Below are 18008 nucleotides of genomic sequence, written 5' to 3' on the forward strand. Positions count from 1 at the left end.
CTTATGTTAAGTCATTTCAAACTGCATAAACAATCAAACATTTAATTTTGGGAAAAGCTAACAAGTCATCAGTCATTCTAGCGCACATTTACAAATGGATCGCACAAAATTTCACTCTCAAGGTCCTATTTTAAGCCTGATGAAAACAAAACAATGTATAAAAATAAGATAAGGAAAGCTCTTAAGAGCAAGTAAAAACATTAACATGTTCTAAACATTAGATAAACAAATAATAAAACTGTAAAATTGCTGACAAGACCACACTAAGGCTGCCAAATTAAGCACTGCTGAATACACAAGGTAGTCCAGCTATTGCACCGTAGTCTGGTTTTTGCACCCAAGTTCAAAGTGATCATAGCGCAGAGATGGGGGTCTGAGATGAATGTAGAAGCTGTTCCTGTCCCTGGTGGTGGTCTTACTCTGGATGCTCCCCAGCTGCCTGCCAGAGGAGAGAGGGTCAAAGAGTCTGTGTGCGCAATGAGTGGGTTTCGTAATGGTGCAGGTGGCCTTATTTCTGCATCTGTATCAGTAAATGTCTGTGGCAATGGCTCAGCAGCTTCCCATTATCCTCTGTGAAGCCTTCACCAGCCTCTGTAAAGCCCTTCTCTCTGCAGCAAAGCAGCTGCCATTCCACACAATGATGCTCTCCACCGCTCATCGACAGAAGCTCTTTGGGACAGAGCTCAGGGCGTAGTTAATCAGCCAGGTGTTGTTGCTGCTCTGGCTGAGGTCCTCAGTCAGGTACACCCAGGTACCCAAAGCTGGAGACTACTTCCATGGCTGCTCCTCCAATGTGCAGGGGGATGTCTGTTCCTTCAGAAATTAATGACCATCTCAGTGGTTTTCTTCACATTGATGCAGAGGATGTTCTCCCCACACTGATCCACCAGGTGTTTCACCTCCCCTCTGTACTCGGACTCATCATTGTTGGTGATGCTTCCCACTGCTGCTGTGTTGGATGGCAGCTTGGATGTTTTGCTGAGCTGTTGTGTCAGCGGAGTGAACCGGGGGGGGATTAGCACACAGCTCTGGGAGAAGCCAGTGCTGGAAGAGGAGGCAGTGTTGAGGATCCTTACAGTCAGTGGTCTGTTGGTCAGAAAGTCCAGACCCATTTCCCCAAATGAGGGACTCAACCCTAGAGTCTGTGGGATGATGGTGTAAAGGGCGGAGTTGAAGGCCAGAAAAAGCAGGCAGACGCACAAGTTCCTGCTGTTTAGATGAGTAAGGTCTGTGTGGACTACCAACACAATGGTGTCGTCAGCATAGTGGTTCGTCTGTAAGTGTACTGATGTGGATCTATGACAACATCTATTGAGCCTTTAACATGAGCCATGACCAGCTTTTCAAAGCACTTTGTGAATATTGCTATGGGCCAGTAGTCACTCAGGCCTGACACAGTGGAGCTCTGAGGGATGGGGATGATGGGGTCAGTGTTCAGGCAGGTAGGCATGAGTGCTAACTGAAGTGAGGTGCTAGAAATGCCAGCCAGCACTCAGGCAGGTAGTGAGCGCATTCCCTCAGTACCCGTCCTGAGATGCTGTCAAGGCATGTAGCTTTGTAAAATTAATCCTTGGAGGGGCCGTCCTCATATCTGCACTGGTCACATTGAGGGGTGCATTGTCTGATATGAGTCTGGTGCTGGGTGGGGTGCTCGAAGCGGGCTTGGAACTAACTGAGGACATCTGGCAGGGAGGGGTCCTTAAGGCACTGTGCATCTTTGGTCTTTTAGTTAATTATTCACTTAATGCCCTTCCACATGCTCCAGGGCACGTTTGAGGTAAAGTGACTCTGACTCTTTTGGGCATATGTGACTTTGACCCTCCTGATTCCCGCACTCATCTCTCTCCTCGCTGCTCTGATTGCCTATGCTTCACTTGCCCTAAACACAGTGTTCCTAGCCCTGAGCAGTGTTCTTACTTTTGCATTCAGCAAGGATTTCTTGTTCAGATAGACAGTTACTGTACAGATGGTGTTGACATCATCAGCACACTTGGCGATAAAGCCCAGGGTGGAGGACATGTATTCCTCTAGATCTACCTCTCCTTCCTGGGTTGCTGTCTCTGAAGACCTGGCAGTCTGTGCACTGGAAGCAGTTCTGGAGCATGAAGGCTAAATCCCTGAGCCATGCAGTCACAGTCCTCCTTGTTGGTCTTGACTGTTTCACCAGAGACGATAGGCTGGGACCAGGATGTTCCTTGTAAGTTTATGTACTCAAAGTCCAGTGTGTTGTTTCCCTGTGGTGACATGTCGGTTAAATCTGGGTAGAATGTCAGAAAGTTTTAAATGTTTGAGGTTCCCCCACCTGGCTTAGAGGCTAGAGCTGCCATGACAGCATTTAAATCTGAGCAACGACTTTAACTTTCTGTGAGGAGAACCTCCAGTTTGGCCAGGAGAGTCCACTACAGTCTGTGCTGGGTTAAGTCCCTGTGCTCTCCTGTCCTGTCTTTGTGTGCTTACCATACATTTTGAGGTTTACACCTTTAAGTTTTATCATTTCACTGACTGTTTGCTGATCTTTATTTTTATCTGTTTTTTTACTCTGCACTTCTTTCTCTTATATAGACAATCCATAAGAGCACTTTGTAAAGTTATGTTTTCAAAGGTGCTGTACAAATAAAATTATCCTTCAACTTCTACCTTTACTTGATCCACTTAACTCTCAACTGTTTATGTTGATGTTTGTTGATGTTTGTATGCGTGTTGTCTACAGATTGTCAGGCTGTCAGGTGACAGAGGAAGGCTGCTCATTCCTGGTCTCAGCACTCAGGTCCTCCTCCCTGAAAGAGCTAGATCTAAGTTACAACCACCCAGGAGACAATGGGGCAGCAATGCTCTCTGATATAGTGGGCCTGACGACACTCTGGTAGGTGAAGATGTCATGATTGCCATTATGAATTTATATATATATATATATATATATATAAAACTAGGCTGTTCTCATGGAATCTATGTCCACAAATCTGCACAGTTGGCTGTCAGTCTATGACCCAAGTTACCCTTGGATGTTACACCAACTGTCCTTTTGGAAATTATGGATCTTGCATCCTCTGTTTCAAAGAGTGGAGATATATATATATGAATTTGGAATAAAAAGTAATTCACTCTTTTTTCCCTTGTGTACAGTTTGGATCACTGTGGAGAGCATCGTCTAAAGCCAGGGATAAAGAAATGTAAGTCCCTCTGGAAGGTGTTTTTTGATAATTACTTTAGTATATCAGGCCTGGTAAAGTTTTAAATCAATCTCAGTCTGATGAAAAGTTTTATCATCTGGAGTGTATCCAAATTCAAGTTATCATGTTCGGATTTCTCCTCATAAATAGGGGATCAAGTTTAACACCTTAACCTCTCAACACATATTTCTAAATCATATGTTTCATGATTTTCCCTCAGATGATGGAAGCCTGAAGCTTGATGAAAATACAGCAAGCAGAAGGCTCTTTCTGTCTGATGATAAAAAAAGAGTGAAAACTGTACAGAGAGTGGAGGAGAGGGTGCAACGAGAAGAAAACGAGGACCGGTTCAAGAGGACTCAAGTGTCTTGTGAGGAGGGCCAGAAAGGTCTGTGTTACTGGGAGGTGGAGTGGAAAGGGACTGTCGGCATCGCCGTGGCCTACAGAGGAGTGGATCGAAAATGGGACAGCAAGAGTGGCTTAGGGTGCAATGACATGTCCTGGAGTCTGCTCTGCTCAAAGAATGGATACAAGGCCATACATGGGAAGACGTCGGAAGATATAACTGAACCATTTTCCCAAAAGATAGCAGTGTTATTGGATTGGGAAGCTGGTACTCTTTCTTATTACTGCGACAAATCAGGAGAGCTGAGCCTCATTCACACCTTCAAAGCTCAGTTCACAGAGCCTGTCTATCCTGGCTTCTGGTTCAAGAAGGGCTCTGTGACCCTCTGTGAGGTAGACAAAACTCCTCATCGATGGAGTGAAGTCAAGGCTCAGACACTCAATGCTGAAAAAGGAGAGGAGAAACCCAAAGTCAAAAAATCTGTCAAAACACAAAAAAAGAAAGTAGATCTTTCTCAGGTCCCATGGCGATCTTAAGCCACGTTTCCACCAAGCAGACCGGTTCTGTTCATCTCGGTACAGTGAGCATTTTTGTCCTGGGACAGATCCCCAAATAACCGAGATGAGCCGTCCCACTTTTGGGACCCTTTCATATGGGTGCCAGACTGAACCTATCTGCTCTTGGAAGGTGGAGCAATACACTGCAGACCATTGATTGGTTGAAAGAATCGTCACTTACCTCGCGACAGTGGCTGCATTTCTCCTGGTGGCACACAAACTTCTCTGAAACAAAACTTGATTGCACTTTGTATCAAAGAGCTACATGTCAACCACAGAGAGAACGAAATGCTGCATGTCTTCTATCTATGCTCTTCGTTTACTGTGTCACCTTTTTTCTTCTTCGTTGAATTTATTTGCGAGGTACACTGTGTCACGCTGCTACGGCGTCAGGCTATTATTTAACAGACGTGGCTTTAGGCATCAGGCTTACACGAGAGGGCACAGTTTTCTGTGGAAACGCAAACGGGATCTGGCTTAACTATACCAAACCGTGCCAAACTGTACTGAACCGGTGAATCGGTGGAAACGCAGCTTTATTGTATTCCAGAGAGTTTTCTATTAAAGGGAACATGTCATATAAAACACTTTTGGTGTCTTCATCCTCACTTTCTGAGCAATGATTTATAAAAACCTGTCATGGATGAACAGTGATGAGTAGTGACCTCTACGATGGGGAGGTCTCAGATATACATGAAGCTGGAGGTTATCCTCATCCTTTTTGATTACACTGTGTTACCTGCAGTAACCTCTTTCTTGTTTGATGCATCTACTACTGACACCATCCACATACGACTAAACTGCTCTTTCTTTGCAGCCATGTTTTGAGGCTTGCCTGAGGTGCTATGATACAAGAAGGAGGTGGGCTTAGTTTGAGCTCATTTGGATTTAAAGAGACACACTCAAATGACTGTGTTCAGAAAGGCTGGTTTAAGTCCTCCTGTGGTGATTAATGTATAAAATACTTGAACTGATGCATTTTTAAGATGTTTTACTGAGATATCGAGAAAATGAGTTAAATGGTTGAAAAAGATTTTATTTGTTCAAACTGAAAATGTTTTGTATCCAGCTGAATGTAAATAAGGATTTTTGAGGTACATTTAAACTCAAAATATAACAAGCATCCAAAAGGATGTGTGTCCGTTTCTGATTTATTAGATAAAAGAACTTTGTCATGTAATAAATGCCTTTTTTTTACTTTTCCAAATAAAGTGTTTTGATGGCGTCCGTGTGGCAAAAATTCATCATCATCCAAGGAACACTCACATACAAAAATTATCCCCTTACATAAGATAGTTAATGAAGTCTGATCCTGCTAAAAAGTCCATTGAGGAAGCTTTTGTTTTCTGACAACATTAAAGGCATTTTGAGGACTCTATTTGTGATCTTGAAACATCTTACATTAATAATCCACAATTTAAATGAGATTCAATGAGAACAGCACCAAAATCAATTATCTCTATATGTTATATTTAAGTTTCTTTCTCTTAAGTTTCTTTCATGAGAAAAGAACAAGATCCAAACAACATTTAGTTGCTTCCAAAACGGTGAGTGATAACGCTTATAAAAAACGAAGTCCCCATCCCTGAAAAGCACCCATAGACACTCAAAGATCATGAATTTACCCAAATAGAGGCAGGGATCACCTGACTCGACAGGGGGCACTCTCTTGATGTTAGCAAGCAGGTATAGAGCTGACCACATTTCCAATATGGCTCATGCTGAAGTTTTGTTTCAAAACTCTGTGTTAGTAACAGATGGGTGACATCACAAGGACTACTTCCATATATTATATTGTCTGTGGTCTTATCACGCTGTGTTATCATCATGTGCCTGCTGAACCCTTTACATAGAATCTCCCACTAAATGTCCTCATGTGCAAGATGTTAGGACCTCATACTGAGGGTGTTTTGGTTTGAATTTATGCAGTGGTAGGAGCTTCAGCATGTCATCCATCTTCATACTGTTCACAGTCTGACTTCTTCAGTTGCCTTTTTTCAGCATGTTTCAGCCAGACATGGTCTATTGTTCTGTCTGTGAGGTGTCCTGAAGAAATGAATGAGTGACTGATCACAGTAGCAGCAATCATCCTGTAGATGAGGACTTCCTTTTGGCAGGACTTCCACAGTTACAACAAATTGACTTTTAGTTTGATTTGGAGAAAGTGGGAGGGCTAACATTGGTTCCCAAATCATCCATAAGAAGCCTGAGTCAAATATTGAGAATATTCTGTCTTTTGAAGTATTTCAAAAATGATACGCTTAGTTTCCACCTTGGGGCTGATTTAAGCATTAACCTGAGACAAAAGACAAAAGCACATTATACATAGCATAGGCTAAAAAATATCATAACTACACACACACGCACACACACACATAAGAATAAACATCATAGACTCTAATTTCCTAACATGTACAAATACTCCATCTGATTCATGAATCTTAAAGTCTAGAACACACAGCTGTGTGCGTGTTTGTGTGTGTGTGTGTGTGTGTGTGTGTGTGTGTGTGTGTGTGTGTGTGTGTGTGTGTTTGTGTGTTTGTGTGTGTGTGTGTGTGTGTTTGCAATTTCGTTGTACTTGTTGCAACGACAAATAAAGTTCTATTCCAGTGAGTTTCAAAGTGTGAGGCTCGCCTCCCCTGGGGGGCGCCAAAGAGTTCCAGGGGAGGCGCAAGAAGAGGAACAAAAAAGAAAAAAGAAAAAACCCAAAGCAAAACAAAAAGAAAAATGTCTGAACCAAGCCATAAGCGCAGGAAATATGATGATGGGTATTTAGGGCTTAGGCTTTTCGTAGACAGGGCTCGCCGATGCTCCAAGGCCACAATGTGTGGTTTGCAAAGAGGTGCTAGCCAACTATAGCATGAGACCCTGCAAACTCAGGAGGTATCTGGAGACCAAGCACCAAGCTTTATCATATAAGCCGGTAGAGTTTTTTTTAGCACAAAGCTAAAACAACCAAAGATACAGAGAAAGATGGTCTAAACACACAGTACGTCAACTAGCAGGGCATCTGAAGCATCATATCGTGTAGCATTACGCATTGCAAAGGCAAGCAAACCCCACAACATTGGCGAAACCTTACTACTTCCTGCTGCAAAGGATGTGTGCTCCGTGATGATGGGAGACGCTGCTGCAGTCAAGTTAAATGTCATCCCTTTGTCTGACGACACCATCCAGAAGAGAATCTCAGATATGGCTTCTGATGTGAAAAAACAGGTATTGGGTGCTATTCGCAAGAGTCTTTGCTTCTCCGATTCAAATAGACAGGTCCACAGATGTGTCCAACTGCACACAGCTGATCACTTATGCGTGCTACATCAGAGAGTTAGATGTGCAGGAGGAGTTTCTGTTTTGTCATCCTCTGCCAGCTCACACCACGGCAGAAGAAATATTCAAGGCATTGAATAACTTCATAGTGGATAATAACATTGATTGGAAACAGTGCTGTGGTATATGTAGCGATGGGGCCAGGGCAATGATGGGCCGTCACAGCTGTCTGGTGAAACGCGTCCAAGAAGTCGCTCCTGCAGCAGTTTGGAGACACTGCATAATCCATCGACAGGCTTTGGCAGGCAAGAATATGCCCAACGAGCTCTGTGCTGTCCTGGGTGAGGCAGTCAAAATTGTACACCTGATTAAATCCCGCTCCTTGAACGCTCGTCTGTTCTCCATCCTCTGCGACGAGGTGGGTGCACACTTTCACCAGGTAATCCGTCACACGGAGGTCCACTGGTTGTCCCAGGGCAAGGTCCTCACCGGCCTGTGTGACTTGCGTGAACTCCTGCTTTTTCTCACAGAAATCAGCTCTCCCTTGGTGAAACACATGATGGACATGAACTGGGTGGCAAGGTTGGCCTATATGTCGGATGTTTTCAAAAGGATTAATGTGCTCAACACTTCTCTGCATGTCTTTTTAGCACAAGATAAGGGCTTTGGGTTTAGGAAAAAGCTTGATTTGTGGTGTGCTCGTGTAGAGCATGGATCAGTGAAAATGTTTCCAACCTTAGAAGATGTTTTGGAGAAAGCAGGAGTGACCATTGCCTCTCTACAACACCTGGTCACGGCGCATTTAAAGGGGTTGCAGTTTGACAAGTATTTTGGAGAGGAAATCATGGTAAATCAATGGGTTCAAAATCCATTCAGCTTCTCACCAGACCCCTGCAATGGACTGAGCATTCAAGAGGAAGAGGCCCTGGTTGACTTGGTCTCTAACATGGAGCTTAAAAATAAGCTACGCGAAGTGCCACTAGCACACTTTTGGCTGTCTCTAGAGACCGAGTTTCCCAGCATCTCCAAACGGGCAATAAAAACACTGACCCCTTTCATGTCCACTTTTTTGTGTGAGTGTGGATTTTCTGCCTTGACTCCAATTAAAAGCAAGTACCGATTGGGGCTATGGGTGGAAGCCGACCTGCGCTTGTATCTGTCGTCAGTCCACCGCCTATGTGCAGCCAAGACAAAGACTCACTGTTCCCACTAAAGTAGAAGGCTATACGAGCCATGTTTAGGTTCAAAATGAGTGAACTGTATCGTTCTTGTAATCATTAATTTTACTTTTCTCTCTCACACACACACACACACACACACACACACACACACACTCACACACACACACACACACTCACACACACAGATATGTATCATGTATTTTTTTAATTTACTTATTTTTTGATTACAGCATGTTTTACACTTTACTCAGAGTGGATGTTCAAAATAAAATCTGAATTTTTTCGCATTTGAAACCCAGAGTGGAATTCCACTTATTGATAATAATTTGCAATTATTAAATTATTATTGTGCCTTTTATTAAAATAGGGTAGGCCCAGGTGAATTTGTGTTCTTCGAAGGGAGGCTCAATGCCTCACACTTTGAAAATCTCTGTTCTATTCTATACCTTTACACCTTAGAACGGCAGCCGGCTCCAGTTTAGCATAGATTTATTATATATATATTTATATATTTCCCCTTGTCTGCATTATCTTTTCTGCTGAGCACTGTGTCATATGACAGCATTGAAAAGACCAATGCATTCTTTTTCTAGCAGTCAGAGATACCCTGCCAATTCCAAAGACAGCACCCAGGGCCCAGAGCAGCGGCCCCCCCTGCAGATCCCACCCGCCCTCCCCGACCACCTGTCCGCCCGGCCCCAAGCCACCCCCACCCCCAGCACCCATCCACCCCCACGCCCCCCGCGGCAGGCTGGAGGCCCCAAGCCACCCAAGAGCCAGCCCCCCCAGGACCAGACCCCTTCCCAGAGGGGAGGCCACGAACCACAGCCAGGCCAGGTGGGGCAAGATGTGGGCATGTAGCGGTGGGATGGAGGTCATGGGCCGTCCCCCAGAAAATCCGAGGCCATGAGAGGCCTTGGAGACCACTGCCCAAGCAACAGGATAGCACCCCCCTGGCAACCAGCACAGGACAGCACCCTACAGGGAGCCTGCCATGCCAAGGCCCCCAGCGAGTAACAGACCGAAGGATCACACACCGCAGCCCACCAAGGGGTATGGTAGCCAGCCGGGCCTACCCGCCCCCCAGGGCCTGCACCAGACCCCCACCCGCAGCTACCGGATCCCAGCCGAACCTCGGAAGCCGCCAGCGCCACCTGCCCCCCCCCCCCACTATTCTGTAACCTGGTCCCAGACAGGCTACATTATCCCTCCACCGTGAATAGTGCAGCTAAGTGTAATGTGGTGCATTAAAACTGGGGAAGAACAGGTCGAGTGGGGGTCCACCAACCCCCCCTCTCCCTGCCTGGCCCAAAAAAGTGGATGTTGTGTTGATTTAATTTGAATTTATATTTTTTAGATACTTCCTGATTACCAAAACCATTACATGAATGTGACTAACACGTGTCTTTGATGAGTGTGCGCCAGGTGTTAGCCAGAAGCCAAAGATTACTTGATGCTTGATACTAAACAACTCACAGGGCCAAGGTCCTCAACCTCTAGGTGTAAATTATTAACCTTCGGCTTCTTCCCTCCACTTTTCAACTACAGTTTTTTTTCTTTTTTATTGTCCAGGAAGAGTTTGCTCTGGTGGGTGGTTTGTATGCATATTCTACAGGCTTTACATGTGAGTCCTTCTAGTAATCTGTCTAGGCCAAGAGCAAAATTAGTGAGTTTAAGTGAAATTCTTGTGATTTTCTTGTCATGCAGACCTCGAAATGAGTCAGTGAGAAGAGAGTCTGCTGTAAATGTGGTTTAGAGGAGTTCAAAATTTTTTGTGATAGCAAGAGATTGTCCAGCACGTTTACAGTTTGGTTGAAAAAGATAAGGAACTGTAAATAATGTTACTCTGCTACCAAGGAACAAGAAAGGACTGAATTCTTTGGAGTAACTCATGAAGAGAAAAAGGGAAGAGGTGGTGCTGCAATCTACATGTCTGAGGAACAGACTGAAGACTCACCGAGGGTCAAGTAAGTAAATATTACAGTTGCATCAGAAGTGTATTTTGCTGTCTGTCTGCTGTTAAGTATGAGGCTAATTACACGTTATCCTACTTATTGCAGATATAATAAATTATAAGTTTTGATTCAAAGATGATTTAAAGATGGTTTAATTGATTTAAAGATTCTGATTTTCCAGATTAAAAAATCTCAGATTTTGTCAGTAGTGCTATAAAGGCAACAGATTCTGATCCTCCTTGCAGCATGAACAAACATGAAACTTAACATATGACCTAAAATTTGAAAATAACAGCATGCTGACATAATGATGGATTTAGGGAACATTTCTTTTGAGGGTTTCTTTAAAAAGGTGATAAGATCTTCGGCAAGAATATAAATGTTGACTTTTGCCCTCATTCAGCTCTCTCTTTAAGCTTAGAAGTGGGAAAAAAAAGAAAAAAGTCCAAACTTTGATGACAGTTGCCACTTCATATTTAAGTGGTTATCACAATTTTTATGTACATGAACTTACTTTAAAAGCATGCTGAAAATATTACCATGATTTTTTTTTTTAAACAAAAGTGTGATCTGGAATTCCTTTGGAGAAAATATCCCCAGTTTTTAAATGACACTTTCATCCTAAGTTTTTTCCAAGTTGGTTGTTTTTTGATCCATTGATAAAGTGTCAGAAATCACATAGACCACAGTAAAGTTATGTAAATGATTGTCAAGCTCCCTCTTACGTGATCCCCTTCCCACTTCTACTAATGAGAACAAGCCAAAAACCCTGCATTATAGAGCGTTTGCCCCCAAATGTCAAGAACTGTAAAGAAAATGGAGTCATAACTCATTTAGGTGAAAAGCAAATAATTTAAATAATAAATTAAAATGGTAAAAAAGTAAAAACAAAACTGATGGACTCAAAAGATAAGAGGGCAGGCAAACAAAATGATAGCAGAAACTATCTTAAAGGATGAATTTGAGTAAATGTGTGCGTGCACACACACACACACACACACACACACATACACACACACACACACACACTTTTTTATTTAAGCTAGAGGTCAAAAGTTACAGAACATTCCAGTTTTCTCCATTTCTTTAATGAAATTAAAGCACTTCAAGTCCAATGAATAGCTAGAAATGGTACAAAGTAAGTGGTGAACTGGCAGAGGTCAAAAAAGGTCAGATTACCAAAAGTAAAGAATATGTTATGTCTGTTACAAACCTGACAGATCAGTAAAAAGACAGAGCAGAAATATATTGTAAATATTAATATGTCATAAATTAACTGTAATGCTATATGATACAAGCAACAATTCCATTTTCCCCACTTTTTTCTGAACTCCTGGAAAAATATCTACTGTTATACACTCACCGGCCACTTTATTAGGTACACTAAACTCTCTGAGGAATGTGTCCAGTTTGAATCTATTCAAAGGATTAAGGCAGTTCTGAAGGCGAAAGGGGGTCCAACCAGGTAATAGCAAGGTGTACCGATATACGAATAAAGTAGGCAGTGCGTGTATGTTTTATCACTCGTCCAAATTCTGTCATATTACCATTCACTTCATCAGCAAGGATCATGAGGCCTCATTCACAAACAGTGTGTGTATGCACAAATTTGTGCCTACATTGTGCATATGAATGTTTGATGCACAAATCTATGATTTACCAACATTAGTATTAATTATATACTTGAATTTGTTCTTTCTCCAAGAACAAATCTAGAAACTCCTCAGAACATGCACTGTAAAAAAAAATCTGTGAAAAAATGGTAAAAGCGCTGGCAGAAAAGTTTCCAGACAAAAAACGTAAAATTACAGTCAAATCAATCTACAGTAATTTCCTGTGAAAATACGAGTTTTTCCATGTACAATAACAATTTTGTAATGTACAAAAACAAACTCCTTAAGTAAAACTAAAGATAATTGTCTGTAGATTTACATTATAAATGTGTAATTTTAGAGAAAAATAGCATTATTTTACAGATTTTTCCCAAATTATCACAGTCAAACACCTTCAATATACTGACAATGCAAAGAGTTCTGCAGAAAAATACAGTTATTTTACAGTAAAATATTTTTTGTCGTGATGGTGTTCTGTAACTGTGAGTGAGGAGGACACACAGAGGATATAAGTCTCTGCTGAACATTGAAGTGTGCATTGGGGGAACAAACTGCCTGTGCAACACTGCATGGACCAGTTGCGTAATTCAAATAACATTGTTATTAAAAATTGAACAACATAGCAAAGACCATCAACACATCTTGTTTATCAAAAACAAAACACAATGTAAAAATCATAGGGTACAGGGTCTGCACAAAGGAGCACAGACAGCCAGTCCACTCCATGGGGCACAGAGAGCTGGGGTCTGTTTCACAAAGCAGGTTTAATGAAAACTCAGAGTCTATTAACACCGAAATGAGAGAAACTCCAGGTTTTTTGTTTCATAAAGGGAGGTTAATCAAACCTGAGGAAGAGGGTTAACTCAAGCCTGTTCCACAAAGAGGTGTTACTAAAACTCTGAGTCTGTTACTCTGGCAACTGAGTCTCTGGATCTAACCTGGTCAAGAGCAAGTTTTTCTCCATGAACTTGGAGTTTTTCTCTGTCTCCACCCTCTTTCAGAGCCACACGCCATTTCATTCCCTCATTCATTCAGTCTGCAGCAAGTTTTGGCGTAGATATGTTTAGCCATCTGTCATTAAAAAATCATTTAAAAAATCTAAGTCAGTAGTTCATCAGGCACAGTGTGTGCTACCGACCTTTTTCACTAACATCCTTTTGTCAACAATCCTATGAATGAAGGTGTAGCATTACTGCGCAGAAAAGTCAGGAGTTGGTCATCAGACTGCATGCACGGTTACCTGACTGAGCGGTACAGTTTCACGTCTCAGTCAATCATTTACATACACAACTTAATCCGTCCTTATATTTGCAACATTACTACTTGCAGTCATGTGCTCACTTCCCAGTGGATATTGTGTGTTACACTGCGTTTCTCTGCAAACAGAAGTGTTTTTGTATAACAGAGATGCTGAGCATTTAAGTAAGGCAACTCTACGCAGAGCAGGCAGAAAAGTGTGCCTCACCATGAAACAGCTTTTACCGGTCTTTGTGGTCTTCGGTTATATTTTTTTCTTAACTGCTGGCAAGTGCTCTTCAGCCCCATAGAATTGCATCTAAATCAAATAAATTATACTAATTACTATGTACATATTAATATGTTTAATTTATTTAATTCAAATAGATTGCCCCCCTTATGTTATTGACATTGCAAAGGACTACATTTATACTAACACATCAACCCAAGCAGCAATGTTCTCCCATGCTGTCTCTCTCTCTCTCTTGCAGCTGCAGCTGTGTTGCTCTTTTTTTCTAATAACATGCTCGAACTCTTCATATGAGCGCATTAAAATTTCTAGTTGAGTAGGTGTAAGAAATGGGTCCCTTCTCCTCTCTGTTGCCATGGTGTATCATTGAATCTGATGATGATGACTTTTTATGGTTGGGCTACACATGCTGAACTCCAGGTGAAACTACTTCATGTTGATTAAACTAACTCAAATCAGCTGTTCTGAAAACGAAAACTCAGAGTTTTCTATCTCAAAGTAGATCAACTCACAATTCAGAATAGGGATGGGTACAGAATGAGGTACTTTTATAGGTACGAACCAAATTCTGTTAAAAGTACAGGGGAACCGATTCATGAATAATCAAAAGGTACCATGTGTAGGTACCTGAATGCATCCTTGTGACTGTGAGGGAGTGGAAGAGTAGGCGATTTTTCCATGCTGGACATGAACACAGCACTGCAAGTTTATATATTAAAAGATAAACATGTAAAATTGAAAAATAAAATAATTGTATTATTTAAAAAATATATATATTTATTACAACATAAACACAAAAAAAGTACCAAAAATTGGTACCATTGGGTACCGATACTGAATGGCAGGTACCGGGGATCGGTACCATATGGTTTCAAATGTGAAAGGTACCCATCCCTAATTCAGAATCAGACTCAGAGTGCCCCAGTGGAGCGCAGATATCTAGCCAGTCTGTCCTGTGGAGCGCAGACAGCTGGTCCTCTACTTTAGAAATCAAGGGTTAGGTTAATAACCATAAAATTCTGATTTTTTTTTTCTTTTTTTTCTGTGGACTGTGTAAAATTACTGAAAATATCTGTAAATCTACTAGCATTTTGTTGTTTTATAAGAAAACAGGAAAAATCTTTTAAAAATTACAGACCATTTCCTGTAAAATTATATATTTTTCAACAGTGTACCTCTAAGTTGGATAAAACATTCACTTTTATAATCTTGAATCTGTTTGATTATAGGTCACTTCATAAGCAAGGTGACCTGTTATTTCCAGTAAGTCACAAGACAGGAGATAATTGTACCAATGAGATGGGTTACATGCTGACCCACTGTTGCTAAGATAAATAGAAACTGTCACTGTACTAGGATGCATCACAGAGGACTTCTTTTGTGATTTAAACTTGTCAACTGAATATTCACTGACACATTCAGCTGAACGTTTCCATTTTAAAGGGTCACTCTTCAAACTAACACTGGGAGCTGACAGAGACACATTCACACTATCAGGGTAAAAAAAAAAAAAAACATTGTTTGGGGCTTATTAAACCAAGTCAGAAACAGTTGTGTGTGATGTAATTGTGGATGAAGGGTAAAATAAAAAGCATTTAAGTATTAACTTAAAAAAAAAAAAGAATAAATAAAAAAATCAAGAACCTTTTTCTCTTAGATTAAAAAGGCCCTGAGCTTTTCTCTCTCTTACTTTTTCCATGTTTTACAGTTGCACTTTTCATTTATTTATTTATTATTATGTGTTGGCCAAAATATACACATAAAAATATCTTGGCCAATTTGTAGCATGTGTTTATTCATGTGCACCACCTGTTCTAAACAAACTGCAGCTCACAGAGAGGGGGCAGGGCCCCTGACTGCAAATGAAAGTGAAAGTGTAGCTGTGACCATTTCACAACACACTTACAGGAATCCAGACTGCAGAGGAAGCCAAACCACAGACACAGCTTATTTCTGACGATCATTTCAGTGAGTTGAACATTCTGCTTGTTACTAATAACATGTTATTTGTGACATCTTTTTTCTTCCTCTTTATATTAAAGCCTTAGAACAGCAGCCGGCTCCAGTTTAGCATGGGTTTATTTTATTTATATTTTTTAGATACTTCCTGATTGCCAAAACCATTACTTGAATGTGACTAACACATGTCTTTGAGTGTGTGCCAGGTGTTAGCCAGAAGCCAAAGATTACTTGATGCTTGATACTAAACAACCCACAGGGCCAAGGTCCTCAACCTTTAGGTGTAAATTATTAACCTTTGGTTTCTTCCCACCACTTTTCAACTACAGTTTTTTTTTTTTATGACCAGGAAGAGTTTGCTCTGGCTGGCTGTTTGTATGCAGATTCAACAGGCTTTAAATGCCAGTACTTTTAGTAATCTGTCTAGGCCAAGAGCAAAATTAATGAATTTAAAGTGAAATTCTTGTGATTTTCTTGTCATGCAGACCTCGAAATGAGTCAGTGAGAAGAGAGCCTGCTGTAAATGAGGTTGAAAAGACTTCAAAACTTTCTTTTTGATAGCAAGAGATTGTCCACCACAGTTACAGCCTGGTGGAAAAAGATAAGAAACTGTTAATAATGTTATTCTGCTACCAAGGAACAAGAAAGGACTGAATTCTTTGGAGTAACTCATGAAGAGAAAAAGGGAAGAGGTGGTGCTGCAATCAACATGTCTGAGGAACAGACTGAAGACTCACCAAGGGTCAAGTAAGTAATTATTACAGTTGCATCAGAAATGTATTTTGCTGTCTTACATTGAATATTTGGCTAATTGGCTCATTATACAATATCCAACGTATTGGCCCCCCACTAACTTATATCCCAAATATAATAAACAATAAGGGCTCTAATTTCGTAGACCAGGTGCAGGCTCCCTGTGTGCCGGCCTTCGCCGTGCGCACAGGGCGTGACCAGCGCACTTTGCAAGTTTCCTGCAGTGCCAAGAGAGGCGCAGTCAAGGTGCAGAGGAACGCAGAGCTGCGGGTCCACACCTCCCTCCGCGCAAATGGCAGAGAGGGAGGAGAAAAGCCGTGAGTGGGTTTAACGCGGCCAATCGCTGTTTTTTTACCAATCAAATGAGCGCCTCTCCTGGCCTTTAAATGCCCTGCAACCAAGGCGCAGCCTCTGATTGGTCTGACTGATCTTCGGCACCGCGAAAACAGTGCTGGTAGCAGAGACGGTCAGAGCCGCTGTCCCTGCCGCAGGAAAACAGACAGCGGGGCACATCGGAGGACACGAAGCGCGTCACCGTGTGGGCCAGCTCCCGGGACAGATTTAATCTGTTCCTTTGTCATTAATAGGAGTACAAAATGAAGAGACAGTTACACAGCTGGTTTATCCATTCAGAATACTTTTGATCCACCTGCACTCCTGGTTTGTCATCGCCAAGCAGAGCCTTTGGTGATATACTGTATACTCTCCCAGTGTCTCCACCTCATCCTCCTCACAATAATGTACTCCATCTTTTTAGATCACGTTAAAAATAAAGACTAAAACAGAGAAATTTGGGAAATCACGGGTAAATCCTGAGAGACATACATTTATGTTGTTTCTTTTTTTCTTCGTCTTTTCTCTTCCTCTTTTCTTTGAATTAAATGAAAAGAGAGAACCAGATATTTACTCTGTATCAGATGTTAAGGCTGTTTATTGTTTAATTGTAAGATATGCATCAAACTTCCAGCTGCCGTCAGGTTAACTTTCCATTATGACAAACAGCTTTAATCTGACATCAGATGTGATGGAAAATTGATATAGATACAAATGTTTATGCTGGTTCAGACGGTTACATTAAATAGCGATTGCTGTGATTGCTTATTGCATTAAAATGTGCCTGACACTCTGGAAATCTGCCTCTGTATGGAATGAATATCCTATCTTACATCAAGAGCATTTTTAATTGATTTGAGAGCAGTATTTTACTGATGTCACGCTCAGATTTTGTGATATTGTCTCTCAAAACTCTGCTCTTGCACTCAAATTTGCTCTGCGCGTGCTCAAACTGTGTCCTTGCGCTCGGATATAATGCTGCTCGCGCAGATTTCCTGCGCTCACACTCCGGTTCTTCCTCTCGCGCTGAGGGAATTTTTGCTCACAGATCTCTGGTTGTTTCCCAAAGCCTCGGTGCCTTGCCTTGCCTTGGTCTGATGTGGGCGTGGGGTGGGCATGGGCAGGCATCCACATCATCAGTCGCTGCCCAAGTGCTGTTCCAATGTTCATGTCCTCCAGAGGCATATGTCCTCCGTTTGGTTAGCATGTGGCTAATTGACCAAGGATACACAGGTGTATCCTTCGTTGCCTTGCCATGGCTATAAATACCCAACATGCAACGGGTGAATCTACAAAAAAGGAAAAAATTGAGGAAAAGACGCATCAGAGAGAGATGCTTCAGCAGGGGCGCGTGGTAAATTCCAATTTAAATGTTAGTAACAAAATAC

The 18008-nt window shown here is 41.8% G+C and overlaps 1 protein-coding gene across 1 annotated transcript; it reads left to right on the forward strand.

The window, feature by feature from the left end:
• Window positions 1–2760: 2760 nt before the first annotated feature.
• Window positions 2761–5042, forward strand: LOC141799996 (stonustoxin subunit beta-like). Its single transcript, XM_074682439.1, has 3 exons — window positions 2761–2863; window positions 3124–3170; window positions 3391–5042. The coding sequence occupies exons 1-3, from the start codon at window positions 2829–2831 to the stop codon at window positions 4050–4052; spliced, it is 744 nt and encodes a 247-aa protein (XP_074538540.1). The 5' UTR covers window positions 2761–2828; the 3' UTR covers window positions 4053–5042.
• Window positions 5043–18008: the final 12966 nt, after the last annotated feature.

The sequence above is a fragment of the Halichoeres trimaculatus genome, unplaced genomic scaffold, assembly GCF_033239565.1.
Source record: "Halichoeres trimaculatus isolate MK-OKI-2021-1 unplaced genomic scaffold, fHalTri1.1 fHalTri1_scaffold_11, whole genome shotgun sequence".
NCBI lineage: Eukaryota > Metazoa > Chordata > Actinopteri > Labriformes > Labridae > Halichoeres > Halichoeres trimaculatus.